The sequence below is a fragment of the Eucalyptus grandis genome, chromosome 5 (assembly GCF_016545825.1).
Source record: "Eucalyptus grandis isolate ANBG69807.140 chromosome 5, ASM1654582v1, whole genome shotgun sequence".
Lineage (NCBI taxonomy): Eukaryota > Viridiplantae > Streptophyta > Magnoliopsida > Myrtales > Myrtaceae > Eucalyptus > Eucalyptus grandis.
Window position 1 is genome coordinate 6,449,177 of NC_052616.1, and position 23,706 is coordinate 6,472,882.

Here is a 23,706-nt window from a genome sequence, read left to right on the forward strand (position 1 = left end):
GGCAATGAATTCTTCGATTCTTTTCTCTAGACTGTTGGTACAATCTCCGTCTTCCCAACTAATCTCATCGTCACTTCCACTCATGTCATCATCTCCATCATAACCATCTGATCTACCAGAACCACTGTACTCTTTGATGTCACTGTCTCCCTCGTCTCTATTTTCTCTGTCGTCGTTTTCTGCAACTTCATCAGAAGAAGGGCGGGAGAGGTCAGCTCCACGACAGTTCTGTTTACGGCTTCCGAGGAGGATGGTGAGGATGAAGGTGTTTAGGATTAAAAACACCAAGAGAGCGCCTGATGACGAATCGGGATCTTTGAAACTGCTGGGGCTGCTTGATGATGATAGTATCCGTTGGTTCAGGAGAAGAATAAGGGAGACTGAAACTGCTAGCAGGACGAATTTCTTTGGCAGGACAGGCTTCATGCCCTGCATAAAGAATTTGGGGAGTTTGGTTTGCTTCAAAAAAGAGTGACTCTTTTCTGAACACTCCTTTTTGTTGGGCTTGAGTAAAAGATGGTCTAATCAAACCATCATGAAGCTTTTTTGCTGGTGTTGGTATTTGTTTGGAGTGGAAGATAATCTAATCAGGTGGTTATTGGTTGGAAATTTTAGGTCCTGGATTATAAATTTCTTCTCTAATTTTTGGAAGGGGTTCAAGGAGTGCAATCATTTTGAACACGGGTCCTTATTTGTTTAGATTATTCTTTGAAGTAACGTATTCGTATGGACATAAGATGCCGATGAATAAGGGATGAGCACTCAAAGAATGGTGACAATGACTACTAATATCCATGGAATGATTCCATAGACCAGATCCTTGCAGCTTCCCGCACTCCATGCTCTTTTTTCCCATTGACGTAAGAACCGGAGTTAATTTTATTTTTTCGACTGAGACACGACTGCCCGTGTCATCTCATGTGGTCTAGCCATCGAACCATGTTGTCTCGTGTGGTCTATTGAATTGATGAAATTTCGGTTCCTTCGAAAACACGAGCCGGACCACGCTAGGCGGCGATAAGTTTCAGACGGCGTGTCCATGTTCCATGGAATTCATATGTTTCACGGGCATAATGAAATCGAGGATGATTTGAGTGAAACGACCGTGCCCACATAGTTCCCAAGAAAAATGATCCCGTCGGTCCTCCATAAAAGAAATAAACCCTCAAAACATTGCTGATTTAAGTCGACGTGTATCAGAAATCTACTGCATGGTTTCCTAGATTTCCCACATATGACAAGATACGAGCTGGGAAGATGGTACCTTGTAACAGTTCTAGCATTTGCAGAGGTAAACCAAGGAAACAAATTACAAAGCACATAAAAATAATTGACCCATGGTTCCTCTAATATCAAGAGCAACCATTGGCTAAAATTCCGGAGGAATTCCCATAGTTTTGCATTAAACATCCTACACAAATCGAACACACCGCAGCACCCTAGCTGAACCAGACAACTAAAATCTGAACATAACACCGATACAAGAGCCGGGAAATGAAAAATAAGGAAAAAAAAAGAGGGCCTAGCTGAAGATAACTCTCTCTAGATGAAGTTTACAGACAAAAGACAAACTCGGGGAGTCATAAGACTTACGAGCAGAGCCAAATCGACGTGGTTGGTCAGTTAAAAATCATGATCTGATCAGTAGATGTCGTCTAGCACTACTACTACTTCTAATACCACTACTACTATTATTACTATGCAACTACCACCTCTCTCTCAAGGCATAGATGACACATTAATGTCAGTTTGCTTGTTGTTTCTCAAATCCGGCTGCAATGCAGACCAGTTATCCGCAGCGGATATTGGAATAGTTGACGTCTGTAGTGGGACCGTGGAAATAGCGTCATGCTTCTGTTTCTTCGGCTTTTGCTCGTGCTGGTTTCCCGCAAGGAAGCTGCCTACCACAACCTATCGATAGATAACAGTGGCAAAAAGTAGTGAATTCAGGGGTTCGTGCTTTTACAATAATCAGGAGTACATGAGGCATCGCATATAACATGGACATCCTTAGATCAAGATTCAGTGTACTCGGATTAGAGATTCATCTAAAAAGTTAGGCTCTAAAGATGGTTTTTAAAAACCCAAAGATGACGGCAAGTCTTTCGGTCAGACAAGTTGTGAAAACTAACTTTCAGTTACAGGTACTAAAAAACAATCAAACACATATAGAGTTCTCACAGAAGATTTCCAAGCGATCACCAGTAGCATTGACTCAATTTTGTTGTCGCAGAAAAGGAGCATGAAAAAGAAAACTATTGAAAAGATCATACCTGAACAGGACCCGCAGCTACTAGAAGACCAGCAACTCCTCCACCGACAACACGTCCATCTGGGCTTGCCAAAGACACACTCATCCCACCCGATCTACTTCTTGTTCCTCCAGAGTCACTGGGCATGAATGACCCAGTTAAGGACAGAATCTCGAAACGACCCTGCAATTATACACGGGAATACTATCAGTCGATGAAGGGGAAAAAAGGAAATATTCTACAAGAGACTTTGAAATCATGATTATGTAGCAACCATTTGCTAACCATGAATTTATTCCACCAATTCTGGTTCTTCTTCTTTCATTTTATGTTATTAAATTTTTGTACATACCAAAAACAGAACAGGAAGAGGTAGAGAGCGTAAATTTAAAAAGATTCTGCATATACACAGATGTGTAAGCATGTTTCTGTAAGATGCATCACCTCATACGTCAATGTACCCCCGGAAGAATCGGGCTGACGAAGTGTAACGCTCGAAATCACACCATTGGCAGAAAGAATGCATATAGCTCGAGGTCCTTGCTGAGAAAATGATATTATCTTCATCGTGACATCCTGAAATGAGGAACAGGTAAATCACCTATCAACTACAAGAAATGTAGGAACATCTTAGGATGAACTTCATCTAGTTACTCCAGTTCAATAAGTCGCCAGGTTACTTTCTCAGACTCTGATGCCATGCCCCATAAAATTCGGGTCAAAAATTAAAATAAAGAGAGATTAAAGTGGGATTCTTTTCAAGCTTTACTTTTTGTGAAATGCGAGTAAGTAATTATCATTTTCCAATTCAGAGAGATGGCTGATGGCTGAGTCGACTAAGTGTTGGATTACTAAAGAGAATGCAGATGGTATTCGTACAAAACATTATGCAATATGGAAGCCAAGGTTAGAGGAACGACAACAAGAGCGATTACTGCAAAAACTTTATAATGGATAGGAACAAACAAAAGCACTACCGTGCTTCTTTCCCTCTCCTTTTTTGGGTTTTCTTTTGGTGATGGGAAGGGGTTGTGAAGAATATTCGTGAACTTCTGGAGGCTTATATCCCTTCAAATTCACTTAAGTGTTTGTCAGGCTGGTCCCTCAATGCGCATATTTCATGAGAAAATTAGCTGAGCATGATTGCAGACAATAGTGGATAAATGCCAATTTTTTCCAAACATACCTCGCCTGTATTAACAGTGATGATGTGAGGAGTAAAATTCGCACCAACAGAGCATGCGACCCATTCACCTGTAAAGGAACAATCCAATACATGGTTAAAACTTCGGAACGACCTCATTTACACGGTAAACAAGCTCATCACAACCTGATCAACACCGTAAAATTCGTATGAAGTGAAAAAAGAAACACGACACAGAAGTTTAAGACCGTATAACATACGCTTGTTATACGCTTGCCAGGAACCGATAGACACACTATAAATCATCTGTCAAGTGGCTTACCCAGTTACTTGACACCTGTACCGAATCACGATAAATAGCAAGGAAGATGCAATGGAAATTTCTAATTAGCTTAGGATTTTTTGTAAGTTCCTTGATATTACTCGCCATCGAGATGCATCCAATTTACTTAACCTGAGCAAGAATTTCAATTGTTACAGGAAAGGATCGCCATTTTCTAAAGCCAGCAAAGCATGTCAAGAAGCCAACATGAGAACAGTATCACCGAACTTCAGGCAATGAAATTATTGCCATACGATACATCGTCCTAACCAGTGAACTATCCTTCTGCATCAGCTCTTACTATGTGGTCAAGAAAAAGATCTGAGTACGTGCGCTGATCCTACCAGCAGATGTCAAACAATTGGCAGATTTATAAGTTAGGCCTTCTGAAGAAAGAGGGTGACCGTAAAAGAGACGCAGAAGCAGAATCTCCCAAAGGCGGACTTTAACACATTTGGGAACAACTTTGCTTGGCTCTGACAAGCCCTCACAAAGTCCCATATGTCCAGTTTTTTGAGCTTTTCAGCTAGCAGATGACAAGTCTGAGGTACCCAATGACAGGCTTTGCTAGAAGATTCCATCAGTCAACTACGAACACCTCCTCCTAGTCCCCTCAGGAAAAATCCACAAGCATCAGAAGATCTGATCTCTGCAACATAAGCATCTAAACTCACAGGCCCCACATCTATCCCCCATCAAAGCATCACCAGAACTGCAAATTCCCACACAAATCTCTCCAAAAAAAGAAAAATCTCAACAGTAAAACAAACCCCAACTCCCACATCAAAACCACAGAGATCACAGGAAACACTGGCAACCTCAACCTAAAACACCAGAGTGCTTCCAAAAAAATGTCAACTTCAGGGCAATAAACTTACTATGATTGCAAGAAAGCCAAGACTTCTTTCATTTACCTAAATTCTCCACTTCAAAGCTGGGCTTGGCGACCGACCCGGCCCCACGCCCCCGGCCTCGCTTGGGAGGCGCCGAGGAGAAGTCGATCACCGGCGACGGCGCCGACGAAGATATCGGCTTCGGCGACAGCGCCATCGTCACCGACCCGTCCGGCCCGTACTTCCTCGGCCGCCCTCTCTTCTTCTTCAACAGCGTCGCCGTGCCCGCCACGGTGGCCGGGAGCTCGCCGCCCACCGGCTGCGGCGGAGGCGGCGGAGGCGCCGTCGCCGGCGGGGCCGCCGATCCAGGATTCTGGGCCTGGTTCTCGGGCCTTGGAGCCACGTGGTACTCTGACGGAGCATCTGATCCCACCACTGTAACACCTCCACTGCTACTCACACCTTCTCTTCCCTCCATGGTTAAAATCCTCACAAATTCCTATGCTCTAAAGACACCAAAAAGCATTCAACTTTTTAGCTCAAAATTAGAACAACCCAGAACAGCTCTTCAATGAAAAATTCAAACTTGATGGAAACCAAGAAACTGAACCATGCTACTGAAGCTTGAAACGTGAAACATAAGTACAGAAAAAAATCAAGAACCTTACACAGAAGTAGAACCGCAGAGAACAACTTCAAGAACGGACTTTTGAATTCTTTTCCTTCCCTTTTTTTTACACTGAGATTCACTGCAAGTTTTCGTGATTACAGGAAGTAGAATTAAGCTCAAACGGGAGAGCTTAAAACTAAAAAGTTGGTGATCCTAATTTTCCAGCAGTAAAGGAAAACTAAATATATTTATCTAAAAAGTGGAAGGTTGATTTTTCGGAAAGAGATGGAGTATAAGGAGATATTAAGAAAATATTTAGATTTTCTTTTCTTTTCTTTTTTATTAAAGGCGTTGTTCAGCTAATTTGGTTCCTAACTTTCCTAAGATTGTCCGAACTGATATTATATTAATGAATAGAGACTGGCAGAAAAAGAAAACAATATATACGATAAGCATCGCTCGAATATATTATTATTTTAAGGTTGATTTTTCTTTCCATATTTAATGTGGAGATATTGATATCCGTGTTTTGGTTGGAACTCCCGTTGAGATGTAATAAATTAATTAATTATTGGCAGGGGTAGGGCATTTATTTATTTATTTATTTTCTTCCCTTTTTTTTTGAATTATTTTTTCTTGGAAAATGGGTGGAGGAAATATTGGATTAACACCCCCTGCTTTCCCTTAATTTAAAATAATGAATTGAGACTTTTAGTCGCCAAGGCGTGAAGCAATTGTCTGTACACCTAAGAAAAGGAAAAAATAAAGTAGTGATGGACAAGATTCTCCTCTTTTTCGGACCCAGCGTGCAATACCCAATTCAAATGAAAATGATGGCCTGGAAACAAATTAATTAGAGGAAATCGATCAAAGTCCAAAATCATTTCTAATTTTTAAATTTTTAACCTTTTTTTTAATTTTATTTCTGAAGCTTTAAATAAGATCCCAATTTCAGTTCCCGCACTTGAGTTTTTAAAACGTGCTAGTAATCACATTTAAGTCCATCTTAAATTTTTCATAATTCAAAAAGTCATTAATTTCGGTGGAACATTTGATTTGGTTTGAACATGCCATCTTTGCTTCTCCGAAAATCAAGTTATAAATAACTGCAAGTCCATGGGTTTTTCCAAATCTTCCTTCTATTTTTTAATTTTATCTACCGTTCATGTCATTTACCCTTTGTTAGGTGGGAGAGAACTCATTAAATCAGTCTCAATTAATTATTATTTGTGAAATAAAATTTTAAGACAATTTGCCGTTGGATATATGAAGTAAGTTGATCAAAATAACATTTTAAGGTTTAATTTTCTCGTGCATTTTCATTTATGTTATCTGCATGATCTATAACAAGAAAATAACAAGAGATTAAAGCTTAATTTCCCAGTAACAGTCATTTCATAACCTTTTTTAGCAAGTGTATAATATTTAATTGAGAAATGTGCATCTGCCTTAATAACCATAAATGTGATTTCGAAAGATAAACAGATCGTCCTTTTCTTAATAATGCTTATAATTATGTAAATCGATGAGGGATTTTCAGAATTTAATTATTATAAAAATGTGGGAGTGGTGGCAAGTGGGGGGACCATAGCGGGGTAGAGGCGAGTCCATGTGCTCGAATTACCACCTTGATATTACCTACCAAAGGTGTAATGAATTGCTTACTTTTTTTATATAAAAGACACGATAATTATAATTGTTATAATAATGAATTGGTGTATACCAAATGTTAGGCACAGCACGTGCTCCAGCTGTTTTACACTCTCTTTAGAAACCAAATTTATATGTTTATTAAAAAGAAAAAAAAAATGTACACGACAAATAACAAAAAAAGGAATCCTTCTTTTTTTCTTTTTCTTTTTCTTTTTTGCAGGTTTTTTTTTTTTTTTTTTTGACTCTTCGAGGAGGGCATCTCAAAATAGAGAGGAACCGAGAAATATATTGTCTTTTGAAAAGTGAAAATAAAATATTGAAGGGTCTTTTTTGTCCTGTTATGTTAAAGAAAAATGGAACAAGGGAAGATAAGAAATGGAAAATTACCTCCTCTCACGGGAAAAAGAAAAGAAGAAAGAAGAAAAAGACTGCAAGGATACTTTTCCACAATGCGCTCAACTGCTCTTTATCAAATTATTGGTCAGTCATTGAGTTTATTTACAACCGAAAGCACGCCCAATTCAACATTATTGGGCTACAAATTCCAAAAGAAGAAGAAAACATAATATATATATTCTTATATGTGTAGTCCATAGTCAAACCATGCAAATATGTTAGGTGGTCAGAATGGTGCATTTTTATTACTTTATGAAAGATGGTGTGAAAGGTTATATATACTGCTATACATTGCTGATTTGCGAATGGTTTAAGAAGAATTTTTATGCAAAGTAGTGTGAAAGGTTATAAATACTACTTTACGAAATTAGTTTATGAAATGAATTCTAAAATGATTTTAGAAATATTTTATGAAAAGTATGTTGACTAATGAGCCGAGTTGCAAAAAGGGTATATGTTTTAGTTCGTGAAATGTATTTGGATTTATAATGTGGATTTTGAATTGATTTGGTGGATTATTGGAGGATGATGGTTTAATGTTCATTATCGTTGTGAAATAAATTAAGGGATTTCTTGATATGTATATTGGTTTCATTGTATGTCTTTTGAAGCCAAAACATTGACTGATAATGGGTGAAGACTTGCCAAGGAGGAATCTTAGCCGCTTTGTCACTAAGCATTATATTGTGACTATGGTCGGATATTGAACAATAGATTAATCAACGTTATGGATCATTGATTTATGATTTGATAGAGATCAATCAATAAATTTGACTGTTAATGTTTGTTCTAGTATTATTGATTTAAGTAATATTTCAAATATATATATATATATGTATGTATGATTATGTTAGAATGATATAACTTACTTTGATTAAGTGTCGGATTTAGGGTAAATGAGTTTGATATTGTCTTATAAACGTGAATGGTGAATACTCGACCAACTTAGAAGAAATTTGTGCTGCTCACAGAGCTATGGTTACTCATATCATTCATTTTACATCTTTTTCAAGTTCTTCAATTAAAGGAAAGTAGAACGAGAGCACTATCAAAATGAACTTTAAGTGGTTGGGTTTTGGGAATGGTTTGAGAAGTTATATATATGTCCAATGATAGTTATTTGGTTTAGCGGAGCTCTGAAATTTATATATTTTTTCGTGGATTATAAAAACTCCGATATTAAAACCAACTTACTATATATATATATTGATAGCAGGTTAATATTGGTTTTTATTTGAGGTCACGTATTTTGATTGGAAAGACAGTCGCATCATTCTCTTATATTTATACGAGCCAGGGCGTGAAATTTGTTGGTATCAAAGTGGGACTCCCTTCAATAGGTGTGTTGGGGATGAACCACGTAGACACTAATGAGCTTGTAATAATGTAGTCAAAGGAGGGTGAGAAGTGATGGGTAGGGCCAAAAGGCTAGACAGAGCGATTCTTGGTAGACTTTTTATGTCAAAAGGAGCAAGGATGGACTAAATTGCATATTGAACAAGGGGAGCATCTTGAGAGACATATGTAAAATTAGAATTGACTCACTAAAGACACCTCTCAACGTAACGACAAGCTTAGCATTGGAATTCTAATGTTAAGTGTACTCGATTCTAATGCTAAACGTGTTTAGGTGGGAGCACATTTAGAATAGATGACCTCTTGAAAAAAGTGCCAATCTATATGTCAAATACAAAACTATATGTATATCTATTTGGGCATAACCAATATATTAATGACAGCAACATTAATATAAATAAATTGTAACTTTGACATTGCAAAAATCATTTTTTGTTATGAACGAATTTTGAAGCTTTATTTCTTTCTTTTGAAATCCATTATCATATTAAAGTTTATACCCTTTTTAAAGCATAGCACATTTATATTTTATATAAATTTTCTCTGCTTTTAAAACCCACTCATTTTAGATATATCACGTATTCACAACAATAATTAACTCGATTAAGAATAGTGATGAAAATAATTCTATTAAAATACCCATTTAATTTGATCCTGAATTTCTGTTAGAAAACGGATGAGAACGCGTTGATGAGCTTTAATTTATCATTTTATCATGCAACTTCTATCTTAATTCTATCTTAATATTTCATAAGAAATCAACTAATGAAAATAAAAGTCCTTTTCAAAAAAAAAAAACTAATGAAAATAAAATAGATAGACCTTGAGGCTTAGCTTAACCTTTAAACAGGATTGAATAACAAACAAAATGAAGTACAAGAAGACGAAAGTCCTTACAAGAAATGGAAAGAGTGAGGAAAATGAAAAGTAGGGTTAGATTTGAGTAAATAATAGAAACCAAAAATAAAAGTAACTCGAATTTCTTTGTTCGTATACTATATTTAGATGACGAAGCTTTTAAGGACGAACTTGTCGTTCATGCAGGAAAATTTGAAATGGTTGGACAGGAAGACTTTTGTAGACGTGAGAACACTGTTTCCTTTTATCCAAGAGATATATTTCAAAAAGAAAGAATTCACTTCAATCATGACAAATACGAGAGAATCTTACCACTATAGTTTCTCACTTTATTTAAACATTAATGAGAAAAATAACAATTACCCAGTAAATTTCACAAATGAAGTCGACACTTTATACTTTCTCACTTTCTCTGGTAAATTCATTTTTTAATAGCTAATAACAATTCAAAAAAGGATTTGAAAAAAAAAGAAAGTGATTGCTGGCTTCGAGAGCATGAATAATGAATAAAAAAGTGAGACCCAGAGAGTTGAATGCTGGACAGCAAGCATTGACCAAGCAAATATATTTTGCAATTAATAAATTGTCTTTATTTTCACAGAGACTGATGGTATCTTGCGTAAACAGGGCTGCTAAAAAACAAAAAAAAAACAATTGAAAGAAAGATATGTCCAGATAAGAACAATCTAAATTAATTAATCGATTAATGAAAAGAAAATATGGTGATAAGGTCGATGTGCATTAGCTTGCACATCTTACAATAATTCCAATTATTTAAAGCTTTTTAAAATATATCTGACTTGTTTCTTTGTTTATTTATTTATTTTTCCTTTTGGTCGGTAATCTAACCTGACTTAAATTGCATTCTACTCAATCCGAAAAAACCAAAAGTGGGACGGAGCGGTCGAATCAACGGGGGAGCTCGTGATGTTATATAACATTGGAATAGTATAAATAAATAAATATATAAATTACCACTTGACCCTAAAGATGAGTAGGGCCTTATAGTGACTTTTATTGCACATCCATGTCATCATATGTGTTTTCATGATGAAAGTGAGTGAGTGGTTAAATTAATTATAATAATTATTATGATTATTATTATTATTATAATTATAAGCTTTTCCATAATATTTTATGCTCAGGCGTGCTCTCCCATCGAATTGATAATTGAAGGGTCGCATTTCGTAGAGAGAAAAAGGTAAGGAATTACCTTTGAATTTACAAAATTCAGCATTATCAATATTAGAAAGCGAATTCGGAGGAAATTTCGTCGAATGTTCGTGCACTTTCGCCAAGACGAGACTATAGGAACATGATAAGATAAAATAGACAAATCGTTTTAAATAATGAACGATCCTATAAACATCTCATTGTCCATAATCGAACTTAAATCTCTCGGCATCTTAAAATCTCCTTCCGACGTTAAATCACGCCTTTTTAACATCCATCTTGTTTTTGCACACATGCACTTGTGCTCTTTTACTTGTTGGAAGAAAACAATAGGTTGAATAAGTTACTAACTTCTAATATCCATCGAAAAAAATTAAGTATACAAATCAAAGACATCATTATGAGTCCTCGGATCGAAAGCATAAATCTTATCAGCCCGAGCGACGCATTACGTGAATCAAATTCAAAATTTTGGTGACCTAACTTCAAAATAATAATTTAGTTAACTAATTATATGAAAAGGGTTGTAATTTTTTTTTTCTTTTTTGACTAACGGTAAAAGAATTCAATTAGGGTTTTGAATTTCTCCTCCGTGGAGTCAAAATCAGCAGGCATGCCGGTCAAAAAGGCTTTTTCTATAGCATGCCCTCTATGGAGCTGGATTATTGCAGTCAAAGAGAACATGACCTCCCAAAAAGATGACAAAGTTAAAAATAATAATAATTTGGGCAGGTCCATTTGGACAATCTAGCGACCGTATATCAAGGAAATTTCTCCCTTTCTTTAAAGCCAAGGACCACTGAAACCACCACAGGATGGTGGGACTATTATTACTTAAATAATAATTAACTAGCTTTGATTTTTTTTATCACTAACCCAAATAAAAAAAAAAAAGGATGGGATTTTGTTATTTACTTTATAGGCGTAATGACGATGATGAAAGTAGAAGGCAAGCAATCCCAACATTTTATTATACTTAATCATCGTAAAGACAGAGAAAAAATAATTATTATTTATGTCTATTTCCGTCTCCTCGTTGACGCTTTCAATAGAACCTCATGTCGTTCTTCACCTCGAGACCATCTATCTTAATCTGGAAAAAATAGGGAAAAAATGAGAAAAAAGAAGAAGAAGAGAAATTACCCCCGACAGATTTCTTGCCGAGAGATGCTCGAGTAATAAGCGAATTCGTTCTCCTCGACAAAAAAAAAAAAAAAAAAAAAAAAAAAAAAAAAAAAAGAGGCTTGGATTCGGACCATCACGCTTGGCACTATCTTTCCAGCCTTTTGCTTCAAGTCCAAGCGCAAGATTTGGGAACACCACTAATTTCCATGATCTCTTTTGAAAGAAGTTTTTGCTTTTGATGACATTGTCTTAAACCTCTCTCTTTGCAACTCCCAAAAAGCTCAACTTCAAACAAGGTCTGAAAAGCCCAATTCAATGATCTGCTTGAAAGCCCAACTCTCTAATCTTTTTTGAATTTGTAGTTCATAATTCAAATTTAATTTTTTAAAAAAAAATATGCGCAAGTCATCGCGGACGTGTGCCATATGTTTCCTAAAATCAATTTTGGAATCGGGGTTGATTTTTCGCCGTATTCTTCCCAACAATTCTTGTGTTTGGTCAATGCATGAGGTGCATACATACATTTAGCAAAGTCCATATAATTATAATCTAAAGTTTAATCATATAAAAGAAAATAAAAAAGAGATAGAGGGCCTCACATGGGGAGCGGAGGAAACTGAAATTTGAAATCTAACATTGAACCCGGCCCAATAAGCCCATTACCACACGGAGGCTTTTTGTAGCTCCTTTGCTAGGCCTTTTGAGTACCCGACATTCGTATTCTCTCTAGTATATTCCTTAAGTCAAGAACAACTTTTGAGATTCCGACATATAAGTCGGTGTCATGCATAATTTGTATGTTTCGATGTCGAATGAAAGTGAAGAGCTTCTCGAAAATTCGATGGGCCAATTGATGTAGGAACCTTTCGCGCATAACGCGTATGCTTCTATGTCGAATGAAAGCGAAGAGCTTCTCGAACATTCGACGGGCCAATTGATGTAGGAACCTTTCGTGCATAATGCGTATGCTTCGATGTCGAATGAAAGCAAAGAGCTTCTCGAACATTCGACGGGCCAATTGATGTAGGAACATTTCCAAGCACAATCGGCTCGTACATTCACGAGCTGCGCACATATTCGAGGAACCCCGAATTTGGAGGAAACCGAAGGATATTCTCGGCTCCTAATGCTTGTGTATGCCGTAAATTTGTACGGATGGGGACAAATTGGGAAGATCGTATCAAGCTAACAAAGTTGGAATGGAGATTATTCCAATTGTAAAGTAAAGTCTGGTAGGAATATTTGTACTTCGTTTTCTTAGATGCGTCTTGTTAAAAGTTGGCCGAGAGAACATGTTCTCTTGCATGTTTTTGGACAGACTCCTGCTTTGGCCAAGTTTCGATAACTTTGTAGAAAACGGAGTATATATGGTAAAAAGAAGAAGAAGCAGTTTGCAAATTATATTAAGTAAAAACAAGTAAAGCAGTTTTGTTATTTATAAACGAAAAGAAAAATAAACACAACCAAAAAGTCGCCTACAATATCCAAACATTAAATTCACATACTATGTTGTTGTTTTTTTTTTTTTTTTTTTTTTGGTGTTGGAGGAACAAGCCGAGCAATGACAATGGCCACGCCGTAAACCCCAAGTGACACTTAAGCAGGAGGACCCACCACCCCTGAATCACACTTAATACACCTAGCGCTTCCCCTAAGTTTTGAACCCTTCATCTCTAGGCTAAAGATCAGCAGGACCTTATCCAGTGGAGCCACCGCGGCCAATGGTTCTCTTATGACGGTTATTGCCAATTTGAGTTATATTGGCAATAATTTATGTTGTTTTATTCTTTTTCTTTATAAATTTGGTGAGAAAGTGATATTTAAAGTTCATGGCTTTATATGTTTGGCGTTTATAAAAGTTGGGTTTTGCTTTTTCAGAATAATAAACAAATTAGGTTTTTAGATTTTCTTCCAAACCCACAGGTAATTAGTGGAACAAATCGAAGGTTAAAGCTGGGATTTATCGAGTCGGATTCAGTTGTCAGCCAAAGAAGGCCTGACGGAACTTAGGACATGGAGAGAGACGGGCACAAAAATTAGATTCCGCTAACAAAAGAATGCGGCCGGGACATAAACAAACGAGTCTCGAAATGGAGCCTCTTTTGCTTTTGTCGGATTCCCTTTTTATCAACGACCCTAACCATAATTTAATTAAATTATTTCCCCCTCTCGCGAATATCCAGATTAATGATTAGGGCTAAATCTCCAAAAAAAATCCTCAAATATCTGCCCGATCCCAATTCTGTCCTAGACTTTTCTTTTCTTTTGTGAAAAATCTTCAACTTTCACTTTAATCTCAAAATCTGCAAGCACGTTTAAAAATTGCCACAATTTCTTCAATATTATTGACATCATGAGGTTATTATTATTCCTTACAAGGGGAGAATGTTGATGAAAACGCAAATTCCAATAAAAGCTTCTAATTGCTTTCAATGTTGATAATTTTGAGTAAACTAGTGGCGATTTTTGGGCACGTGAGCATCTTTCAAACTAGTGTGAAAGTTGGGATTTTTTTTTTCCAAGACAAAAAAATAAAATAAAATTGGGGCGAGATTGTGATTTGACTTAAAGTTTAGGGTTTTTTTTTAAAGGAAATTAGGCCTATGATTGGGCAAATTGTAATTATTGCATTTCGGGGACCATCTTGGATTCAAATTGGCGTTTTTTTATAATTCATTTACTTAGAGAAATGGTCCGCCCTTGGATTATTTAGTGTCGCATGTATCTTAATAAGTTAATCCTACTCAGGCGAAATTGGAGTTTTGTGCTTCGTATCCTTCTCACTAATTAGAAACAGTAGGAAATTCCCAATCACATTAAGACTGCACATACGACGCGGCATGTTAAGACGTTAGCGTACTTACGCACTCAGAATTTTGGACTAAATTATTAGAGGGGTCAACGGTCCACAAAACCAACACCATTTCAACCATCAGCACATGTCTTGTCTCCATGCCAATGGCATCTAAACCCAACACCAATCTTTTTTATTAGATGGTCATTTCGAGTCTGTATTTATATACATATATACATACACATACGTCTATTCTCTCCGAGAGAATCGTTGTTGCGCTCACTGACAAAAATGAATGTATAACTTATGTGGAAGTCAATTGAGCTAACCCATATCAATGCAAAAATCCCCTTTTTGTAGCTAAAACAAGGATTATCTCACGACCCCCCTCCCCACCCATTTGTCACGCTCCTCCCAATCAGTTCGGTAACTCTACATAAACAAAATAATTAATGACTAATTAAAAACTTTGGAATTGATTGAGCCCCTAACCAATCGAAGCTCACAAGGGATAATAACATAAATAGTTTATGAATTCCGGTCTAATGTGTATTATAGTTCATAAACTTTTAATTTATTTAATGCGGGTTATAAACTTTAGCTTAATATTTAATATAATCTTTGAAATTTTAAGTTATTCAATATGATCTTTAGAATTTTAATACTTATTCAATATAATCCCTAAATTTTTAGTACTTATTTAATGTAATCCTTGAATTTAATCCTTCAATTAATTTAATAGCAAGCACAAAATTACTTGAATTTATATAAAAAATTTAAAAATTGTATTACATATTGAGTTAAAGTTTATGAATAATATTGAACAAATTAGAAATTTAATAATAATGTTATATATTAAGTCAAAATTGAGGGATTATTTGTAAGGAAGTCCCTCGAGGGCCATGTGAAAATGCGATTTTGATCGTCAAACGTTGAATCGATCGGTCTAAGAGAGGACGACCGACGGACATGAAAAGAAGAGCCCCCAATGAGTGGTGTGCTTAGTGCTTAGTGGGGAGTCGTACCCGCGGACGACCAGTCGTCTCGCCCTCTGTCTTCCCCCCGTTTTCTTTTTTAATTCATAAAAAAATAAATAGTTCCAAGAAATAAAGGTCAAGCAGAAGGAAAAAAGAGAGGCCATGCCAGCTAAGACAATGAGCTTTTTAGCTCGATAACCGGCGCATTTTCCGGCGTGTCAAGGCGGACCACGCCACGCCACGCCACGCCAGGCCAATCCTAGGAAAAAAAGGACGTGATTTTTTCGAACCTTGGAATGTCGGCTTTCGGACCCGTCGAGAAATTCTCGATTTAGGGGAAAGACAGCAAGGACTCTCCCCTTCTTTTTCCGATCGTCCACCGCCCCCGTCGCCCCACGGACTGCGCCGGACATCGGGTAAATTCTCAAATCGAACGAACCCATATATAGATGGATATTTTTTGTTGAATGAAGTAAAATAAAAGAACGAAATCTAAGAAAGAAAAATATAAGGAAGATAAATAAATCCCTGCTTTTTGTTGGGCATGTCTTGATTTAGAAGAAAGGCAGTATTATTATAGTTTTGTGCTTTCCTACTCATGGACTACTTTCATAAGGAAATGATTCGATGTTCAAAATACTAATTTACGCGAATCATAGGCGGAATCGGTTTGACAGAAAAAAAAAATTAATTTTTTTTTTTTATGTTTGTGTACTATCCGAGGAGTGCTCTAACAAACTTGGAATAAATTTTAAGGTAAAGGCCGTCTTCACTTAATTTAAAAAATTAGGGAAAATTAGAAGGGGACAGAATAAAGAAGACGACGATTCCAGAGATGCTAAGCCGGAAGCAAAGCCCGCTTTTGGGATCGATTCAGCGTGGGGAGTCGTGGTGTTTTCCTTGGGCACATACCAAAGCATGTGATTATTTTAAATTTTGCTGGCGACCCCCTTTATTTTATTCTATTCTATTCTATTTTAAATCCGTCTATCTTTGACCACTTCGAATTTAAAAATAAAATACATTTGTCGGGACCCGAACGAGAAAGACAATGATAGGTCGTTATGGCGAAACTATCGATGCCATTGTCGTTAAAATAATGGGAATTTAACGTTAATCAATCGTGGTTTTATCCGACTTAGCACTAGGCTTTTTTTTCCCTTGCTAATGCGGAACTGATGTAAATGGACAAATTTGGCGTGGCGGATTCGTCCGACATCGTAGCCAAGATCTAGCGATGGCTAGCGCGATGGTTAGGACAAGAAGATGCGTAACGAAAACTTGGTAATCTCCTGCCGTTTTGGAAGGGGGATTCTCCATGGGTTTTATCGGATTTAGGGCGGATTAAACTAGGGAGCTTTCTAGCTAGCACCGAATCGAACGGCCTTTGTAAAGCGGATTCCTAGTTTCCTAGTTGATGTCTCGCGAGGAATCTACGGACGCTTTGTCTTGTATCGAGAAATCGTGCTCCTAACTAAACTCCATGTGACTGTACGTGCGAGTATGTGCTGTGATCGTCTTTTGCTCGTTTGTATCACTAGCGACATGCGTGCCCGTAGACATGAAAGATTGTTGCTAGGAGTGAGCACTAATCCGGAGTAAATATTGAAATCGGACTGAACCGACTTTACCTTATCAATTATGATCCGGTTCATGATGCCAAAATTTGAACCCGCTATTTCCGTTATGTTTCTCAGTTTTGGATTTGCAACAAGACCAAAAAACCCTCATTCCTTTTAGTTTTACCTTGTGTCTTGTAATCTACCATTTGAACCTCACAAGCCCATGTAGATCAATAGCTCAGCCCTGCAAAAACAATCAAAGACTCTCAAGCTCCATTTCTCCAAATCTAGCATATACTAAGGTTTTTAAGAGGCATTCACGTTGTGTAATTCAAGTTTAACAAGTAGTTGATTCCACGTTCCAAAAATTGCAAATCGATCGCACTAAGGTAAGTTTCATGATTTAGATCTAGAACTTGCCCATTTCAAAATCACTTGATCCTAATTCCTACCATGCTGCCGACATTTGCAGCATGCTCAACCGCGGCCGAACCTTTTCATTATGTTAAAAAGGTCCACTCAACAGTTAATTAGGTCAAATGGCAAGAAATGAAGAAAAGAAACAGAACAAGGAGCATCCGTGGTGGGGGCAATTCACATTATTTCACCTAACCAACCAATTCAATTTGATTTGATCGAACAAGGAGCGAGGGAAGAATGACAGCAACCGGGGCAGGTGGAAAACCACATGGAGCTACACCAGTCGCGCTCTCATTGGTCGCCGAACGTCGCAGGCGTTCCATGAAGCAGAAGATTCTCACAAAGACATTGCTCATTACCGTCTAGGTCAACCATTAATCTAGACTTTATATCATTTCAACCGTCCATTAAATTACCTTTTTTTTTTTTCCTTCCCTCCTCGGGGCTCTCAGATGACAGCCCCATGTTTTCGTATTGCATTGCAGCCAGCGCCAGTTGTCTCCCATGGGTTTGCTCAGGAAAATCCCAAAAAAATCCGAAAACTACACGACAAGGTTCACGAGTTCAGAGGGACAGAGACAGAACAGAGAATGTGGAGAAATCAAGTCAACCATGGAAGCCAAATACTGAAGAGAAAAGAAATAAGTCAATTATGTACAACAACTCTGCTGTGTAGAAATAACAAATGATGATATTTCCCTCTCTACCACCTACTCATCTCTCAAATCACTGCCACCACCACCAGCAAAAGCCTTCACTGATCAAATCAAAGCTTTTCTCTCTTTACTCCTGGCTAATTCAACATAAAAATAAAATAAAAATCAAATCAAACTTTCTTAAAAATTTGATCTTTGTATATGGGACCCCTCCATCCCTCCAAAATCCAATCTGGGTCCCTGTCGAATTGAACAACCAACCAACCAACCAACAAACCCTAAAAAAGCCCCCTTCCTCACTCGAAACTAAGCTATTAGCAAAACCTACCATCCACCAAATTTCGACTTTTTGCTGTTCTTCTTCCCCCCTCTTCTGCTATGTACACGAAGCCCCAAATCTGAAGCAAAGAATATGCCCGCCCACATCAGTGGACGAATCTCCCATACCAATTTCCAAAATACCCTTTTCCTTCCCTCATTCCCTTCTCTTCTTTGCCTTTTCAAGAAAATGATCTGATCAGCCCCAGATTGTACAGATTCCTCCTCACTAGGCTTCCGAGCGACAGCAGCACCGCCCCGGCAACCCCGACTGCTTCTTCTCCTTCCCTCTCCGGGCTCCTGTCGTAGATCAACGGCATTTCCTTCACCTGCAGTTCGCTCAGCCCGATCCCCTGCCTCACTGCCTCAATGATCTTCGGATCTGCCGGGTTCCCCGCTGCGTCCGTCACGTAGAACACGTTGAGAGCCGTGTCCAGCGTGGTGGATATCTCGGCTCTCGTCACGTTGAGGCCATTCTCGCGGAATGTCCTCGTGACCTCTGCTAGAAGGCCCGGTCTATCTGCTGTGCATAGTTCTAACCTCACACCCTGTGAACATAGAGAACATTCTATTAGATAAGAGAACGAAAGAATCAAGGATTGCACTAAAATTGGAAAAATAACAGCTTTTGATCGGTGAAATGTTGGGATTTCTGTAAAATACCTCGGATGCTCTTCTCTCGACAGCAGCTTGCAGACATAAGATCACACGTTGCCTCTCAGCCTCGGAGTTAATTGGGGTTCCATCCATGTGCTTAATGAAGAATTCCTGAAACAACATCGACAAACTGTCAAGTCAATTATCTTTACCAAATAGCGAACTGGTTTTTCTCATTGCGATTAAAAATCGGCAAAGATATTTACCAGAGATGCTCTATCCCCAGTAGTATCAATGGTCGCGTGGAAGACGACATACTCCATATCCGTCAATGTGCACACCACATCAAACAGAAGCTTCGTTCTGTCTTTGCACTCGATGTTCACGATCGAGTAATCCCTCTCACAATGTTGTACCGTCACTACTGGAGAGTCACCATTCCGCTGTAGGACTGGCTCCCTCTCATAGTCGCGATCCACAAACATTATCTGGTGCAGTCTTCTCTCGGTGTGTGTCACTGCCAGAGAAACTGTTGTCTTCGCGCTCCTAATGTCATTATCTCCCTTGAGCACGTTCCTCAACCGCGCCTCGATTGTATCGATCTGCTGCGAGTCCTCAATTGGGGACCCGGAATTGCAGTCCTTGACATATATTAAGGAAGCGATCCTGCCATTGTGAGTCCACACCTTGGCCTCCACAATATCGCATTGCAGATCGGCCAACACTGCAAACACCTCGGAGAGCAGGCCGACCCGGTCTGTGCCGGTCAGCTCTAGTGCCGTTACGCCAGTGTAGTCACTGGTTCTTGTAAAGTGAATGGTTCCGAGAGACTGCAACAACCAAAATCGACAGTCTTTTTAGATACAAACAATGCAATGTTCATGACTAATAAATCACTTGATCCAATTAACCCCAGAATTTGTCCCTTCCATATTCTAATAGAGAACCTAAGAGGTCTCAGAATAGGAAATTACCTGTTCCATGTAGCTGATGACGCTCTCATCTGTTAATTTCTTTCCGTTTTGGTCAGTCACATGGTAAACTGTAGAACCCGGAAAAATCCAAGAGCAAGAAAAATCAGGGAAATTTCTCAAACATGCCGATCAAGGCATAACGCTAAGAAAAGAACAAAACATGAAGAAAAAATGGTTTGGCGACTCACCATCCATGGACCATCTTCCATCAGACGAAATGTTGGCCTTCTTGACGGAGAGGTTGAGATCAGTCAGGATCTGGACCGCCTCCAGAAGAATCCCATGTTTTCTTGCACTGTCGACCTGGCAAAAGCACGAGCCCAAGACTCGGTCAGACCCGTACAACATTGAACAAGCAACAAGATTTCTCTTCTTCTTTCTTTTTTCTTTCTCTTTCTGTTTTTGTTGAAATTTCTGGAAAAGGGTTTCGTGGAAGCATACCTTGACAATAGTGGCAGCGGGACAGACACCATTATCGATCACCACCCTGTAAAGAGGAGGACAACAGCAATATTAATAATCAAGTCAGCGAGAATGGCATCCGGTCTAAAATTCAAAGTCATAGACGACGGAACCCTGTCTTTGAACTTTTCAAAGGAAGGCTTGTGAAGAAATCTTTTTCCACCCCAAAAACAAATCTCGTTTTTCGAAACAAACCAAGTTTCTTACAGAACTTAGCAAGAGATCAGATGCAAAAAAAAAATGGGTGAACCGAATATCAACCAATCCCGAACAAGGGGAATAAAAAAAAACAGAGACCCAAAGAGCTCCTCTGCGAATTCGAGGGGACGAGGAGGACACGAATCCGGAAACGAACCTCGGGGTGTTCATGCGGAACAAGAGCTTCTCGTACTCGTCGAGGCAAGCGTGCCACTCCATCTTCTCCACTCTCTGCATCTGCATCTTCTCCTCCCCTCCTTCCTCGTCTCGAACACCCCACTTCACCGAAACCGCGTCTCCCACCTCCGAAGTCGACCGAGACCCAGAGACGAGAGATACCCGGAAAGAAGGCGCCGCGATTCGTAACGACTTAGCTGTCGCTGCGGGTGCAGAGAAAAGAACAGCAGCAGCAGCAGCAGCAGCAGCAGCAATGTCGGATTCTCTCTCTCTCGCTCTCTCTCTATCTCGTGCTCCGAATTGTCGGCGTTTGCTGGCCTCCCTTCGGTCGGAACGCTTCGCTTAAAGGCCGACTCCACTCGTCGTCACCGAGAAGAAGCAGCTGCAGCAGCTGGCGCTCTCTCTTTCTCTCTCTACGGAGCTCAGAGGGGCAGGGTTTTCTCTCTCTCTCTGGAGGAGCAGCTCCTTCCTTGGTCTTTACTATCTACGCCTGGGTGGGGTGGCTTATATATATACGTGGGGCAGTTTCCTTAAATTATTAGTGGATGGGAACTGTTGTTTTCGCTAAGGTATTTCTGCAGTACGAGAAAATTTTGTCTATTTTTATTTATTGTTTATTTATGGCAATTACCAAAAGGAGGAGGGAGGGAGGGAGGGAGGGAGGGGGAGGGGCCACATGGCGCGAGTCCCGCGTGCCCCGGACGGACTGTCCGGCCCGACCCACCCCACCCCACCCCACCCCGACCTGCCTTTTCTTTTTTTCTTTTTCCTTTTGTCCCTTCGGCTGATTAAATATAGGGAAAAGCCCTTGAAAGGTAAAAGGAAGGAATTATGAATAATCAACTCGATTCTTAATCAGGCGCAGCCCTGAAAAAAAATAAAAAGAGAAGAGAAAGATCCTCGATAATACCTCAATTCTCAACAAGGACCATAAGTTGAAGGAAATATCGAAATTTGTGACGAAATAATAATTGAATTCTAAAAATTTAAAAATACGCTTTCATGATAAAATTTAAAATTTAATTACTCTTTTTGAAAATTTTAGATATCTACTACGCTTTTGTGACAAATTTTATGGGCAATAACAAAAAGAATTTAGGATTATATGCTTGTAGCAAAGATAATCCCATGATGAGGAGGAGATAAATTAGGCGATCAGGCCAATCGGTCGACACGTGGTCGCGCCGCCTGAGTCGGCCCTTTCCCTTGTCGATTCATTCAACTTTGTTCAGGCCGGTTTCCTGGTACTTCTCGCTGTACCTTCCTTCCTTGCCCCTCGTAACAAACTTTTGTTCCACATCGGATATGCCCCTCCCACGCCCCTATTCCCCGTTTGTCCTCTTTTAGCGAGGAGGACAAGATCGTCATTTCGCATGCCCTTTCTAAAGGCATCGAGCGGCCAGATTGGAGGGGGCGCTGCGGTCCAAATGGAAAAGTCCAATCTTTGAGTTGCCAAAACTTTGTAATCCGCAGACAAGTCCAAGGCCAAATCAATATGACAAATGAATCTCGGCGCGCAGGACGCCATACTAGCCATTCGGGACTCATCGGTTCCTTTGCCTGCCCAGAATCAATCCAGCTAAACCAACCCCCTCGAGAGGGAGGACCGATCGATCCATTGAGCTGTGAAATGACCGGAATCTCGTGCCTTGGGAAGCTCGAGCAATTCGAATCGAGCAATTCGAATCGGGGTGTTTCTTTTGGAAGAGCATTTTTCGCTCCTCGTCGGACGGGGACGAAGGCGACCCGAAACCATCGAAACACGCCGCCGCGGTCGCGATTCGATTGGTCGACGTTGTCTAGGGTGGTTATCCGCTTTACTTCACTTTGGACTCACTCAGACAAGGGGGGCGAGTGCGTGGGGGCGTGCTAACGTATTCGTGGAGGCACGCATCCGGATACCTCGTCACGCCCTCCATCCCCGCCACGTGTCCCCCCCGGGGGCGTGGGCCCGACCGACAGGCAGTCCGTCCCCCACCTTGTCTCGTCGTCACGTGCCTCTCGTCAGAGGAACACGTTCCCCGGTTTTCTTCGTAGTCAAGCCCCCCCCACTTCCCGTCTGTCCGACGTGCCGCCGTCGCATTAGCCACTCCCCCGCCCGCCATAAAACAAATAGAAACGAAATCGCGGATCCCCCGATATCCTCCCGCGGCCGCAGGATTCTTACCCGGGCCGACCGCACGATGCCGCCGCGTGGCGGGGACATCGTGACGTCTGTGTTTCCCGGCGACGTGCGTTGCACTAACGAGAAATGAATGCTGCGGGGCGTGTTAATGGCGCGCCGGTTGGTGCGGAAAAGACGTCCTTGACCTTCCCCGGGTCGACCCGTTCAAGCGGTCTCGCTATTTTTTTTTTCCCCAAGCGTTTAATTACGTTGATTTTTCCGGTTAGTCTTTCTCTAATTCATTCCTCCCCTAACATAATCTTCCAAAACCAAACGCACGAGTGCGGTGTTGACGGGCCTTCGTACGGTGCACCAACCAGTTTAATCAAATCGATCTCTCGTTAATCCGAAGAATGTTGGTACGGCTAAGGACCGGCTTCTTTTTCTCTTTAACTACGGCGATAATTTCCTTTTACGGGAGAGGTGTAACACGTTTAGGCATATCTTTAAATCGCAACATTCAAAGTGCCGGAAGAGATTTTCCTTTTACCCTTTCCTAAAGAAGGAGATCCGCACGGGATATTAGGAAAAGACGAAATCTGATTTTTTCCACGGATAAACAAAGGAACAAAAGAGAAGGAGAGGGGGGGGGGGGTAAAAAACGCGAATTCGAAGGACGAAGAGGTCCGGCGGGCGGGAAACCGGCGACGTTCCCGCCAAATCGGGACGGCGGTGGGTCCACGTC

The 23,706-nt window shown here is 39.8% G+C and overlaps 2 protein-coding genes across 3 annotated transcripts; both read right to left on the bottom strand.

The window, feature by feature from the left end:
* Window positions 1–1,306: 1,306 nt before the first annotated feature.
* On the bottom strand, window positions 1,307–5,423 carry LOC104443738 (AT-hook motif nuclear-localized protein 1). 2 transcript variants are annotated; one of them, XM_010057254.3, is made up of 6 exons: window positions 5,215–5,423; window positions 4,633–5,057; window positions 3,439–3,506; window positions 2,697–2,828; window positions 2,274–2,435; window positions 1,307–1,911 (listed from the first exon to the last, which is right to left on the bottom strand). In XM_010057254.3, the coding sequence occupies exons 2-6, from the start codon at window positions 5,027–5,029 to the stop codon at window positions 1,720–1,722; spliced, it is 951 nt and encodes a 316-aa protein (XP_010055556.1). In that variant the 5' UTR covers window positions 5,030–5,057; window positions 5,215–5,423; the 3' UTR covers window positions 1,307–1,719. The 2 variants fall into 2 exon arrangements, with proteins under 2 accessions (XP_010055556.1, XP_010055555.1); XM_010057253.3 differs by having other exon boundaries at window positions 5,220–5,422.
* A 12,649-nt stretch (window positions 5,424–18,072) lies between these two features.
* Window positions 18,073–21,347, bottom strand: LOC104443739 (ACT domain-containing protein ACR8). Its single transcript, XM_010057255.3, has 7 exons — window positions 20,838–21,347; window positions 20,462–20,507; window positions 20,209–20,323; window positions 20,021–20,088; window positions 19,313–19,876; window positions 19,113–19,217; window positions 18,073–18,997 (listed from the first exon to the last, which is right to left on the bottom strand). Exons 1-7 carry the CDS (start codon window positions 20,921–20,923, stop codon window positions 18,632–18,634), a joined length of 1,350 nt encoding a protein of 449 aa, XP_010055557.2. The 5' UTR covers window positions 20,924–21,347; the 3' UTR covers window positions 18,073–18,631.
* Between the last annotated feature and the right edge of the window lie 2,359 nt (window positions 21,348–23,706).